Source organism: Mus pahari, chromosome 1, assembly GCF_900095145.1.
Source record: "Mus pahari chromosome 1, PAHARI_EIJ_v1.1, whole genome shotgun sequence".
NCBI classification, from domain to species: domain Eukaryota; kingdom Metazoa; phylum Chordata; class Mammalia; order Rodentia; family Muridae; genus Mus; species Mus pahari.
This window is the reverse complement of record NC_034590.1, coordinates 74,019,636-74,033,996: the sequence shown is the minus strand read 5'-3', so window position 1 is coordinate 74,033,996 and position 14,361 is coordinate 74,019,636. Positions and strand designations below refer to the sequence as shown.

At 39.5% G+C, this 14,361-nt stretch overlaps 1 protein-coding gene across 1 annotated transcript; it reads right to left on the bottom strand.

The window, feature by feature from the left end:
- Positions 1–5,421: 5,421 nt before the first annotated feature.
- LOC110335156 (olfactory receptor 52A1-like) lies at positions 5,422–6,462 on the bottom strand. The gene has a single exon (XM_021217224.1). The coding sequence runs from the start codon at positions 6,422–6,424 to the stop codon at positions 5,477–5,479; it is 948 nt and encodes a 315-aa protein (XP_021072883.1). The 5' UTR covers positions 6,425–6,462; the 3' UTR covers positions 5,422–5,476.
- Between the last annotated feature and the right edge of the window lie 7,899 nt (positions 6,463–14,361).

The window sequence follows — 14,361 nt, the reverse complement described above, 5'->3', positions numbered from 1 at the left end:
GCTGATAACTGTGATGAAAAGAAGACATAGAGGCATGTGATTGGGTGCTATATACAGCCAGAAGTTATTTTCTGCCAGTTCAAGATTTTCTTGAAAGGGGAAAGAAAGTACAAATTCAAGAAAAGAACTCTATCAGGCTGGAAATATAACTCACAGATATTCGTTCAATCTTGATGTATGAAAAGTGAGGTAACCCAATCACAAAAGAACACACACTGATAAGTGGATATTAGCCCAGAAGCTCAGAATCCCCTAGGTACAATTTGCAAAACACATAAAATTCAAGAAGGAAGATCAAAGTGCGGATACTTCAATCCTTCTTAGAAGGGGGAACAAAACACCCTTGGAAAGAGTTACAGAGACAAAGTGTGGAGCAGAGACTGAAAGAATGACCATCCAGAGACTTCCCCGCCTGGAGATCCATCCCATAAACAACCACCAAACCAGGACACTATTGCAGATGCCAACAAGATTTTGCTGACAGGAGCCTGATATAATTGTCTCTTGAGAGGCTCTGCCAGTGCCTGGCAAAAACAGAAGTGGATACTCACAGTCATCCACTGGATAGAGCACAGGGTCCCCAATGAAGGAGCTAGAGAAAGTACCCAAGGAGCTAAAGGGGTCTGCAACCCTATAGGAGGAACAACAATATGAACTAACCAGTACCCCCCCCCCAAGAGCTCCCTGGGACTAAACCACCAATCAAAGAAAACACATGGTGGGACTTGTGGCTCTAGCTACATATGTAGCAGAGGATGGCCTAGTTGGTCATCAATGGCAGGAGTGGTCCTTGGTCCTGTGAAGGTTCTATGCCCCAGTATAGGGGAATGCCAGGGCCAGGAAGCAGGAGTAGGTGGGTTGGGAAGCAGGTGGGGGGGAGGGGATGGGGTATTTTCGGGGGGAAACTAGGAAAGGGGATAATATTTGAAATGTAAATAAAGAAAATAATAATTAAAAAGAAGTTAATGTAAGGTAACTTTAAAAAAAAAGAAAAAGGAAAGAAAATGTAGTAATTCCTAAATACTTGCTTATATGAAATGAAATAGGTACACTTTAATTGAAATTTTGTTGCTCCTATGATCAAATGACATCACATGAACTGAAAACATTTTCCAAATGGTGTAAGAGTTCATTTGAATTGTGTGTCATCAACATGCTGGTGCTTTAATTTTGTCTTTTCACGTTCGTGTTTCTCTTTTCCACCAGCACACAACCATGGATAATAGAAAAGAATACTAATAAAAATAGATATATAAACATATCTATGTAGACATTAATAAGTAATGAGCTTTGTTTCTCTTCTTAAACATTTTCATATTGTAAATAAAATGATCATATGGGGCATGCAATACAATCCCTTTAGAGATTCTATGTCCCCACTATTGGGCACTTTGGTTAATGTAATCTCCATTGGATCCTGGGAACCTCCCTTATCCCTGGAGTCTGGAGATTTCTAGTGGTTCTCCCCTCTCCCACTCTGTTTGCCACCCCTCCCTGCATATTTCTATTCATTCTCCTGACTCTCTGGGCTTCTCTTCTGTCTCCCCCATACCTGATCCTACCTCCCTTTTATTGCTTCCCTCTCCCCTCTCCCACCCAGATTCTTCCCTCAATCTGCCTCCCATGACTATTTTGTTCCCCCATCTAATTGGGATTGAAGCACCCATACTTGGACCTTCCTTCTTGTTAAGCTTCATATGGTCTATGAGTTGTATCATGGGTATTCTGAACTTTTTGACTAATATCCACTTATCAGTGAGTAAATAACATATATGTCCTTTTGGGTCTGAGTTACCTCACTCAGGATGGTATTTCCTAGTTTTATCCATTTGCCTGCAAAATTCATAGTATCCTTGTTTTTAATAGCTGAGTACTATTCTATTGTGTAAATGTATACATTTTCTGTATCCATTATCCCATTGAGGGACATCTAGGTTGTTTTCAGCTTCTGGCTATTATAAATAAGGCTGCTCTGAACATAGTGGATCATATAATTTTGTGATATAGTGGAACATCCTTTGGGTATATGCCCAGGAGTGGTATACCTGGGTCTTCAGGTAGAATTATTTCCAACTTACTGAGGAACCACCAGATTGATTTCCAAAGTGGCTGTGCGAGTTTTCAATTCTACCAGCAATGGAGGAGTGTTCCTCTTTCTCCAAATCCTTCCCAGCATCTGCTGTTGCCTGAAATTTTTATCTTAGCCACTCTGATTTGTATAAAGTAGAATCTCAGGAACACTTAGATTTGCATTTCCCTGATTACTAAGGATGTTGAATATTTCTTTAGGTGCATCTCGGTCATTCAAGATTCCTCAGTTGAGAATTCTGTTTAGCTCTCTACACGATTTTTTTAATTGGGTTGTTTTTCTGGAGTCTAACTCCTTGAGTTATTTGTATATTTTGGAAATTAGCACTCTGTTGGATGTAGGATTAGTAAAGAACTTTCCTCAATCTGTACATTGCCTTTTTGTCCTATTGACAGTGAGTGTCCAACTGAGCTACAAACCAGGAGCATGCATGGGCCAGTCTGACACCCCTGACACAAATATAGCAGATGTCTCTTTGTTCAGGCCTTAGTAGGATAGGATGTACTTAATCCTCAAGAGACTTAAGGCCCCAGGAAAGGGGAAGGCAAGGAGGTGGGGGAGCAACCTCTCAGAGGCAAGAGGGGGGAGGATAGGATGAACAACTGTGGGAGAGGGGGCCAAAAGGGGGGACCAAGAGGGGGGTTCTGGAATGTAAATAAATAAACAAACTAAACTTGCATCTACAGAGAGAGAGAAAGAGAGAGAGAGAGAGAGAGACAGAGACAGAGACAGAGACAGAGACAGAGAGACAGAGACAGAGAGACAGAGACAGAGACAGAGGCAGAGACAGAGACAGAGACAGAGACAGAACTCAAACCAGCAGAGCAGGCCTCCAACAGAACTCCCCATGCATGGACAGTACTCCTTCAGAAGCCTAAAATTATTAAACAGTAATTGTCAGGTCAATGGTGGGATACCTCCAGATGATGGTCAGATAAGTCCCTGAAGCTCCCAAGTTAATACATGTTATGATCTTGCATGCTCACCAAAATGTTATGACACTTTTTATGAAGACATCATGCACTTTGGTCACAGGACATAGAAAAAAAGTAAAACCACAGTTGAGTTGGAAGTTTTCTTTTTCACTTCAACTAGCTGCCATAGTTGCTCAGTGAGTCACACAAACAGAAGACACGAAAGTTAGAGGACTGAATGGGGAGAAGAGAAATCAAGTTTCAGAGAGAAATCAAGGAGAATGGGAAAGGGAAAGAGAATTCAAATGTAATATAAATGTATGAAACTTTATCCTGTCTATAAGAAATACAGGCACGGGGGACGGAGATGAGACTGAGAAAATGTCCAACCAATACTGGGCCCAAATTGAGACCCATCCCATAGAGAAGCATCAATCCCTGACACTATTAATTGTTCCCTCCCCCAGCCTTGAGTAGGCTGGCTTTCACCTCGCTGCCACTGAGAATGAGACCACCTGGGGTGGAGCCTTCCAACCTAGATGTCTCTATTGTTCTGTCACCTGCCACTGCTCTTCTCCAAGACACTGCTACCTGCTGAAAGGCCCTTGAGATATTCAGGAGACAGCAAGCAATCCAGTACTTTACACCTACTTGCCAAACCAGTTCTGTCCTGCAGATCGCCCACAGGCATCAAGAATGGACTGGCGGGGTGGGGGGGGGGATGGGCCTCCCCCTTTTATAAGCACAGACTCTTAGTAAACTTTGGGCCTTGATCAGAAAACCTGTCTTGGTCTCCATTATTTCTCTTGCTGTTTTCTCCCATACAGCTCTGGCCTCCCACTCAGGAACCCACTTAGTGTGGCTGCAGGTGGCTACAATTAATGGTACTCTTCCTTGCTTGCAGACAACAGTCTAGCATGGCTGTCCTCCAAGAGGCTCCACCCAGCAGCTGACTCAGACAGATAGAGACACCCACAGTCAAACAGTAGATGGAGCTTGGGGATTCTATGGAAGAATAGCAGGAAGGATTGCAGGCCCTGACTGCTATTGGAACTCCACAGGAAGACCAACAGAGTCAACTAACTTGGACCCTTGGGGCTCTCAGAGTCTGAACCTCCAACCAAAAAACATACACTGGGTGGACCTAGCCCCCCCCCCCCCCCCGCTCATATGTAGCAGATGTGCAGCTTGGTCTTCATGTGGGTCCTGAACAACTGGAGCGGGGCTATCCCAACAGCTGTTACTAGTATATGGGTTATGTTCTAGCTGGGCTGCCTTCTCTGACCCCAGAGAGAGAAGAAACACCTAAACTCATGAAGACATGAAATGCTAGGGTTGGGGGAATACACGGGGATGTCCCAACCTGCTCAGAGGAGAAGGGAAGGGCAGTAGGGGAAAGGATTGTGGGAGGGGGTGACCAGCAGAGGGGCAGTGAGCAGGATGTAAAGTGAGTAAGTAAAAAGTAAATAAAAATATAAGTATATGAAACTGTCAAAAACAGAAGCATAATTAATAGGAAAGAAAAACTGCCTTTAAAGAGATATGTTTTTCTTACTTCAAGCTTTCCTCTCCATATAACTGGTTTCACATATTTGCGTAAATTTAATACATCCAAAACTATACCTCTTAATTACTAAAATATTATTATTAAAGATGATGCATTTTGCTACAACACTGTCTCTATAGGAAACTAAGACTTCCTTATATCCAGTAGAAAAAATATAATAAAAGTAAACACTGTAATAAAATACAAGTTTCCATTGAACAAGGTGACTTGCAAACTCTTTATTTGTTGAGAACTGAAGAAGCTGAAGGTGTTTAAAACCCCATAAGAAAGACAATATCAACCAACCAGACCCCCCCTCCCCAGAGCTCCCATGTACTAAATCACCAACCAAAAAATACACATGGAGGGACTCATGGCTCCACCTGCATATGTAGCAGAAGATGGCCTTATCTGACATCAATGGGATGGGAGGCCCTTGGTCCTGTGAAGGCTTGATGCCCCAGTGTAGGGGAATGCTAGGGTGGTGAAGCAGGAAAGAAGGGGGTAGGGGAGGGGTGAGATAGGGAGTTTACAGAGAGAAAACTGGGAAGGGGGATAACATTTGAAATGTAAATAAATAAAATAACTAATACATTTTTTTAAAAGAAGGAAAAGTGTTTACCATCAGGAAAAATACCTACCTTTTGCTTTACAGAACAGATATCTGGGTTGAAAGAAATAAAAAATAGATATAAGAATGCAATAACGAAAGAAAATGGAGAGTAAAAAGTTAGGTGAGGGATCATAGGAATGTATGAGATACATTTGTATCTTTCACCTGTGTTTATCCCATGCCAACTGGTTTTGTCTTGAGAATATAGACTGGCTTTTCATGAATAAATTAATGAAAATAGTCATGTAAAGTACAAGCAGTTTTAGCAGGTAACTATGCTCTAGTTTCGTTCTGACACAATATTTTCAGGTTCTTTACTGAGTATTAGACTTCAGAACAAAAATTTCGACAACCCATTTGCGGATCTCCTTTGACTTCACACCATACACAATGGGGTTAAGGGCCGGGGGCAGAAGTAGATAGATGGTAGACAATAAGATGTGGACATACGGTGATACGTGACCAAAACGGTGACTGAAAAAGGAAAAAAAGGCAAGGATATAAAACTCCAGGAAGACAACAATATGAGCTGTACAAGTGTTGAATGCTTTGCTTCGTGCCTCTTTCTGAGGAAGACGAAAAACAGCTCGGAAAATCAAAATGTAGGAGATGAAAACAAATATCATGTCAAAACCTAGAATTGCAAAAGCCACAAAGAGCCCATATGATTTATTAATACGGACATCTTCTGCCGCTAACTTGACTACAGCCATGTGCTCACAGTAAGAATGAACAATCACAACAGAGTGGAACCATTGCAGTCGCTTGAGAAGAACAGGTAAAATTCCAACTAGTACAATTGCCCGAACTGCAACTATCAGAACGACTCGAAGTAAAAATAAAGGTGTAAGGACGGCCGTATGCCTCAGAGGATCGCAGATGGCGACATATCTGTCAAAGGCCATGGCAAGCAGAACGCCAGATTCCATTCCTTGCAAGGCATGGATGAAGAAGAGCTGGGTGAGGCAAGCATCAAAATCCATGGAACACGAGCCAAACCAGAAGATGGCCAACATCTTAGGGGCAATGGCTAGGCAGAGACCAAGGTCAGTAGCTGCCAGTACTGCCAAGAAAATGTACATGGGTTGGTGTAGACTGCGTTCTGTGGGGATAATGATTAGCAGGAAGAGGTTTCCCAGCAAAGCCACAAGACATACAACAAAGAAGGGAAATCCAATCCAAAACTGCACATGCTCCAGTCCAGGGATGCCAATCAGAATCACTGTCCCTGGGTTCAGATATGACAAGTTGGCATAGCCCATGAAGCTGATGAATCCTCTATTCACCGCTGATACTGACACCGAATCAGAGAAAACTGATGAGTGTGAAGGAGGAGAGCATTCACATTTCTTCTTGAAATCTGATACATATGAATGAAGTACGACCACATGGCTTTAAACCTTTGAGCATCAGCTAAGCTTTATAAGATACTCTTTGATATTCTTTTGCAAATGTTCATCTTCTAGAGATTACAAAAGTGAAAATGCATGGCATAATTTCATTGATTCTGTGAGTTTCTGGAGCCACCTGAGCTGGTCTCAAAGAAAGCAAATGTGACTCTTTCCATAGCCATCTCTAAACTCTGCATACCTTCCAGATTATGTTAAACTTCACTATGACAAAGATCATCCATCTTATAGCCAGAGGAGGGGGAAGAGGAGGAGGATGAGGAGGAGGAGGAGGAGGAGGAGGAGGAAAAAAACAGACCAAAAAGTACTGACAAGTCTCAGAAAACAGTGGAGTTTAAAACACAGAGATGTCAATGAAGCAAAAAGGAACCATAAGCTAAGAAAGGACAGTCTCAACCCTGGAATATTATATAGCCTCTAGTTAAATGTCTTTAAACATGCTTATTGTACTAATGTACTTCATATGCAGCAAAGCAGCAGTCCTCTCAGGCTTATAGCGGAGTTCAATGCAACTTATTTTATTTTAATTATTTTATTGTTTCCAGTTGGCAGATAAAATAATTTCTGAAACTAATGAGATTTTCTAACACAAGGATTGCTTAAATTTCTCTTTTTAAAAAAAATTTGCTAATTTGCCCTCCCTTTGGAAAAAAAATTAAAATTTAAACCCTGCAAATCTACTTTTTTGTCTTTTAATTTTTTCACTAGTAAATCTATGAACATAAAGGTATATATGATTTTCATTCTAGTTTCTCTAATATTAATCAAACATAAATATAATCATTAAACATGGAAGATAGTATTAAGAGAAATTTTTTTAAAAAAATTTATTTTAAAGAAGTGAGAGCCTGCCATGTTAAAACTATATGAAAAGAATATGTACTTCATAATACCTAGCACATTAATACAGATGAACTGAATTTCTTCAATTTCACATAATATAAAGTATTTCAGCAGTGGATAAAAAGTAGAATTCTTTTCACATGAGCTTCTCTATCCACAGAAACCATGAGAGTATGACCAAGAAAATAGAGATGTTGATTAAAATATTGGGAAATTTTACATCACAGTTGTTCAGATGCCTATTTAAAATGAACTTGATAGTAGAAGTGGAAATTTTCTTAAAAGGAATTATACACAAAGCTGTAAATGTTTTATAAATAGGGCACAGGTTGTGGCAAAATATAAAGGAGCTGCACAAAGAAATTCCATGTGAGATAATTATCTAAATGCTGATTGATGATTTATGGACACAAGACAAAAATAGTTTTGGTCTCACCATGATACATAGTAATTCAGGTATCATATTTAATAGAACACATCTCATAGTTATAAATGCAGAAATCACATTCAGTTTCTTCTATTTAGTATGAACATACAAATACATAATGTATATATATAATTTTATTTTGTGTATCAGTAAAAAAAACCCTTGGTTTTGAGCAACATAAATTTCCCAGATAATATGAACTTCAGAGATGAGATGTGAGCTGTAACTGCTCAGAAAGCAGGATTAGATAATGAACTAAGAAAAGTGGGGTCTCTCTTCCTATACTTTCAGTTGTTCTTCTCAAAGTGTACACCTGTTTGTATACAGAAAGAGGGAGAGAGAAGGGGAAGGGGTGTGGAGAGGGAGAGAGAAAACACACACACACAGATTTCCAAAGCACAGACTATCTCTTTGCATTTTAAATTTTAGTATGCTAATATTAGGCAAAAATTTGATTGAGATGGTACTTTGATAAACTTATTCTCACCGTGTTCTTGCTACTAATGTCTTCCTCACAGAATGCCTTCCTCACATGCAACCAAAACAGTGATACAGAAACCACCTTCTAGTTCTTCCAGCCCTAAAGACGTTTCTATCCTTAGACATCTGGTCCATGTTACATACTATTAAGAAAAGAAATCCTGTGCCCAAGAAAGAAAACTGGCTCATTCTAGAGGAGTATCCATTCTTAAAACACTTGAGATGGTATCATCTGATACCCTTTTATTTGTTTATTTCCTTTTAAAAATTGCTGCAAACAGAAGTGCTTAGCTATATGGAGGTCTTAATACGTGGAGAAGAAACTCACCCAGATAGAAAAACAGCCAGTTTAAATAGATCTTCTCTGATGCAGTTTAGATTTGGGAAGGAATTAATAGCTTACCACCTTGCATCATCTGCTTCCCACCTCTTCTTTTCTTGGATTTTCTTAGAACTGAGTTGATCCAAGTCGATGTTTTGATCTGTTCCCTGGAGAAAGGCCAGTACATTTCTGATATTCATCTCTAGTTAGTAGAGGAAGGATGCTCATTACTTGTTGCACATCCTGAATAGAGTAATCTACCTCATGGAAAGTTTTTTGTTGTTGTTGTTGGTTTTTTGTTTTTTAGAGGACACTGTAGATCAGGGCTATAACCTGAGAGACCTGAAACAATTTGGAACCTGGAATAAAACGAGCAGGAGACATAGGGAACATCTAGAATAGGAAAATAAAAGATTCGTTATTGTTTTGCTCAACCTGTGAACTGTGGTCAAGTTTATAGCAAAATGAAAGAAAACACTACTTCTCATGGAAAATATAATGTCACTAGAGCCGTCAGTCATGTACCCCTGACAACTACTATATTACCAATTTTATTTGAAAACATTATAGCACTTTGAAGTTTCAAGAACAAAGGAGATTTAGAAATCATTTTATTTCTTTTTTCCTTTTGACATGTAGTAAAAATGATAGAAGTCAAATGCCTTTCAATTGTTCCCAGCATTAGGAAGAACTTCTACTATTCTCCACCAACAGTGAAATCAGCTAAATATTTTGGCAAGGAAGCTGAATTGAATTGTTTAAATGTTTGCAAATTAATTAAATATTTTTTCAATATACTGACTTTGCATTGAAAGATGATAAGTTGGACTATTTGAAAGGCTTTTTGCCTTGTTTTTATTCTTCTCTCATAAAATGTATCCTGACCACAGCTTCGCTTTCCTGCACCCCTCTCAGTCCCATTCTGCCTCCTCACTCCCCCAAATCCACTGCTCCTCCATTTCCCTTTAGAATATAGCTCCTACAAACATCCCTCCCCTTCTAACAGGGTTTTCCCTGAGCTCTTCCAAATGGTTGGCTGTAAGTCATTGATCTGTTCCCATCAGCTGCAGGAGAAAGCCTCTAATGAAGACTGGGCTAGGCACCAATCTATGAGTATATCAGAATAGCATTAGGAATCATTTCGTGGTTTTTTGCCTGTGTTTGTTAGTTTGTTTGTCCATCATGTTTAGTTCTACACCAGGTCCCCGGACCACCCAAATTTCAGTCCTGGCCAGCCATGCATTGTCAGTCTTGGGCTTACTCTAATGTCTTTAATCTCAAGTTACACCACACATTGGTTGACCACTCCAACAAGCTCTGAGCCACCATTGCCCCCAGCACATCTTGCAGACAGGACAGGTTGTGAGTAAAAGGTTTTGTGTCTGGGTTCATGTAAGTCCCACCACTGGGAGCCTTGACTGGTTAGCAAAGATAGCCAGTGTAGGTTCCTTATCCTCCATTACTAGCAGTCCTCACTAGGGTCATCCTCATAGGTTCCAGAAAGTTTCCAATGCACTAGCTGTCCACATAGCCCCCTAAATACAGCCCACTCCCATATTCTAGTAGTCTCTCCCAGGATTCTCTCCATCCATTCCTCTTCCCCCGACCTGATCTCCCCTGTTTTCATCTCTACCCTCATCCAGTCCACCCACAAATCTATTCTAGTTCCCCTTTCCAAGGAGATCCATATGTCCCCTTTAGAGAACTTGTTAATTTGCTTCTCTCTGAGTGTCTAGACTATAGAATGATTATCTTTAGCAGCTAATATCCACGTATAAGTGGATGCATGTCATGTTTGTCTTTCTGAGTATGGCTTGCCTTGCTCAGGATGACTTTTTCCTAGTTCCATTCATTTGCCTGCAAATTCCATGGTATCATTTTTTTCTAAAAAACAAGTTGTAGCCGCCTGCAGCAACGGGTTACTGGGTTCCTGAAAGTTAAGATGGGGTTTTGGATGGAAAAGGCTGAAGGAGAAATAAAGAGCCAAGACAAAGTTTTCTGAGACCAAGCTTATAAAGGGGGTGGGGGAGCCATCCCCCACCACACCAGGATCTCTGCATTGTTAGGGTAGTGTCAGAACAGGTTCAGTCTCTCAGCAGGTAGTGGTGTCTTGGAGGAAAGCTGCAGTTGTGGCAGGACAACAGACTTTATCTAGGTTGGAAGACTACACCCTAGGTGGGCTAGCAACTGTGGCAAACCAGGTCCGAGCAGCCTGCTCAAGGCTGGGGAAGGGCACACCAAGTATTTCTCCATTGTGAAAATATACTACATTTTCTCTATTTATTCTTCGATTGAGGGACATCTAAGATTTTTCCAGTTTGGCTATTATGAATAAAGCTGCTATTAACATAGTTGAGCAAATATCTTAGTGGTAGAATGGATGGTCTCTTGGGTATATGTCCAAGAGTGGTATAACTTGGTATTGAAGTAGATAAATTTTCAGATTTCTGAGGAACCACCATATAGATTTCCATAGTATTTGAACACATTTGCACTCCTATCAGCAATAGAAAAGTATTTCTCCTTGTTGCATATCCTCAGCTGCATGAACTGTTACTTAGGTTTTTAGTTTGGCCATTCCCACAGGTGTAAATGAAATATCAAAGTAGATTTGATTTGCTTTTCCCGGATAATTAAGGACGTTGAACAGTTATTTAACTCTTCTATGCCATTTGAGATTCCTGTTAGAAAACTCTCTGTGAGTAGATCTCTGTCCCATTTTTAATTGTATTATTTGGTTTGTCAATGTCTAGTTTCTTGATTTGTTGATAAAGCCCTTTGTCAGATTTGGTGAAAATCTTTTCCCATTCTGTAGGCTGCTATTTTGTCCTACTGATAATGTCATTTCAAGTAAACCGTTTCAGTTTCATGAGGCTTCACTTATTAATTGTGGAATTTAGTGCTGGTCCTATTGGTGTTCTGTTTAGGAAGTTTTCTCCTGTCCCAATACATTCAAGGATATCCAGTGTTTTCACTTCTATCAGGTTCAGTGTGTCTTGTTTTATGTTGAGGTCTTTGATAAACATGAACTAAACAAGTTTTGTGCAGGGTGAAAGATAAAGATTTATTTGTGTTCTTCTACATACAGACACACAAGTAGACCACCAACATTTGTTAAAGATGCTTTCTTCTTTCTATTGTGTATTTCTGGCTTCTTTATCAAAAAGCAAGTGTTCATAAGTGTGTGCATTTATCTCTGGTTCTTCAGTTTATTCTGTTGATCAACCTGTCTGCTCTTATGTCAATACCATGTTATACGGAATTTGTTAACACAGCTTTGTAGTACAGATTGAAATAGGGGGTGGCGATACATCCAGAAGTTCTTCATTATTCAGGATTGTTTTAACTATCCTGATTTTTGTTTAGTTTTGTTTCTCATGTGAAATTGAGTATTGTGTTTTCCAAGTCTGCAAAGAATTATACAGGAATTTTCATGGGTATTGCATTGACTCTATAGATGGCTTTTTGTAGAATAGCCATTTGTGCTATGATAATTCTACTGATCCAAGAGCATGGGAGGGTTTTCTATCTTCTGATATCTTCTTAAATTTCTTCCTTCAATGACTTCAAGTTTTTGTCATACAAGTCTTTCAATTGCCTGGTTAGGGATATACCAAAAATATTTTATATAATTTTTGAAAGATGATGTTTCCCTGATTTCTTTCACAGTCTATTTGTCATTTATATAGAGAAGATCTACTCATTTTGGGGTTTTGGTGTGTTCTTTTAGTTTTGTTTTCTTTCTTTTTGTTTGTTTTATAGTTTATCATGTATCCAGATGCATTGCTGAAATTGTTTATAGGAGATCCCAGGTAGAATTTTTGTGATCACTTAAGTGCACTATGATATCATCATGATAATTTGACTTCTTCCTTTACAATTTGTATGCCCTTTATCTTACTCAGTTATCTTATTGTTATTAGCTGGAACTTCATGTAGTTTATTGAAAAGACATGAAAATAGTGAAAAAAGTTTTAATATAATCCAATGGAAGAGCTAAGGGAAGGACTGAAGGAGCTAAAGGGGATTGCAACCCCATAGGGAAGAACAATATCAACTAACCAGACCACCCAGGGCTTCCAGAGACTAAACCAAAGAGTATACATGGATGAGTCCATGTCTCCAGATACATATGTAACAGAGGATGTCCTCATCTGACATCAATGGGAGGGGAAGCCCTTGGTCCTGTGGAGGCTTGATATCCCAATGTAAGGAAATGCTAGAGCAGTGTGCCAGGAGTGGGTGAAAGGGTGGAGGAACACATTCATAGAGGCAAGGGGGGGGGGGAGACAGGGGATGGAGGTTTGTGGGTGGGTAACTGGGAAGGGGGAATATATGAAATGTTAAAAAATGAAAAAAATAAATGAATAATAAAAACTTTGGATGTTTTATGAGAGTGGCTTAGAAATATTAATCATTACATTCATTCCTTGAAAACTTCATACACGTATATAATGCATTCTGATTACTTTCATTCATCTTTTATCATCTTCTGCCAGCCGCCCTCTTTCCTACAAACACCTTTCCTACATTTATGTCTTTTTATTTCATTTGTGATGTACTGAGGTTTGCCAAGGCAATGGATTTGTAACTAACCACTACAACTTGGTGGACTCACCTGGAGTATATAGGTGATAACAATGCCTCTCCCTCTCCCAGAATCTGTAAACAGACAATTCAGCAGAAAGAAACAATGGCCTATCTTTTCCTCTCCCACTGATGACAGACTTGTGTCAGCACCTTGTAGGTCAGCACAGCTTCTTTGGTTAATAACTGAAATGGCTGTGCCATTCACAAAGATGGCATTTTTGTAGCCCTTCTTCCTGCTTATGTTTTGTACTCCCTCCTCCTTGATATCTTATCCCCTGTGTCTTACAGAGGTAACATAAATGTTTTCTTCAGGAAGGAGCCCTCAAGCTTCACTTATTCAGTGCTGTAAGCATCCATGTGTTTCTACATTCACTATCATTACAGAAAAAGAGCTTCTGTGATTGAGACTGAAAGTAGGGAGTGTGTGTGTGTGTGTGTGTGTGTGTGTGTGTACATGTGTGTGCATCTATGTCTCTGTGTGTTTAAACACTTAGATGTCATTTTTGACACTCAGCAGATTTAGAAAGACAGCTGTAAGGAATCTAGACATGAGAGGTCAAAAGTTAAGATTTTTATTTAGTTAACAGTGCTAGGCATATATTCTTATCTGTAGAATAGGACAAGAATCCACCTAGAGAACCGTATTGAAACTTATATCCTCTGGGGTGTATATTAAGTATATTTACATTATTGATTTTTGATGCCACGTATTTATTCAAAATATGTTATATAGTCATAATAATATATGTAAAATACAGTTTATAACTTCATTTCTTTTTGTCAGTAGTTTATTTTGCACAGGAGAGATGTCATTCTCTGTATATTTCTATGTTAACTGATCATTTGAATTTCAGTCCATCTATAATTGTGGAATTGAATACCTTCATGGACCATGAGGAGGATAGGAAACCCCTACTGTGAGCACAGAGCACAAACCTTACCCATTTTTACAAGGTAACAGCCTTCTATGTAGGTCAGGAAGTATTTGGCAGATCCCTACTGACATCCACGATCTAGAAGAAAGATCTGTGCTACCCTCTTTCGAATGACCATGTTTTTCACTCCATAGACAATAGGGTTGAGAGCAGGAGGCAAGAGGAGGTAGATGGTTGACAGAAGAATGTGAGT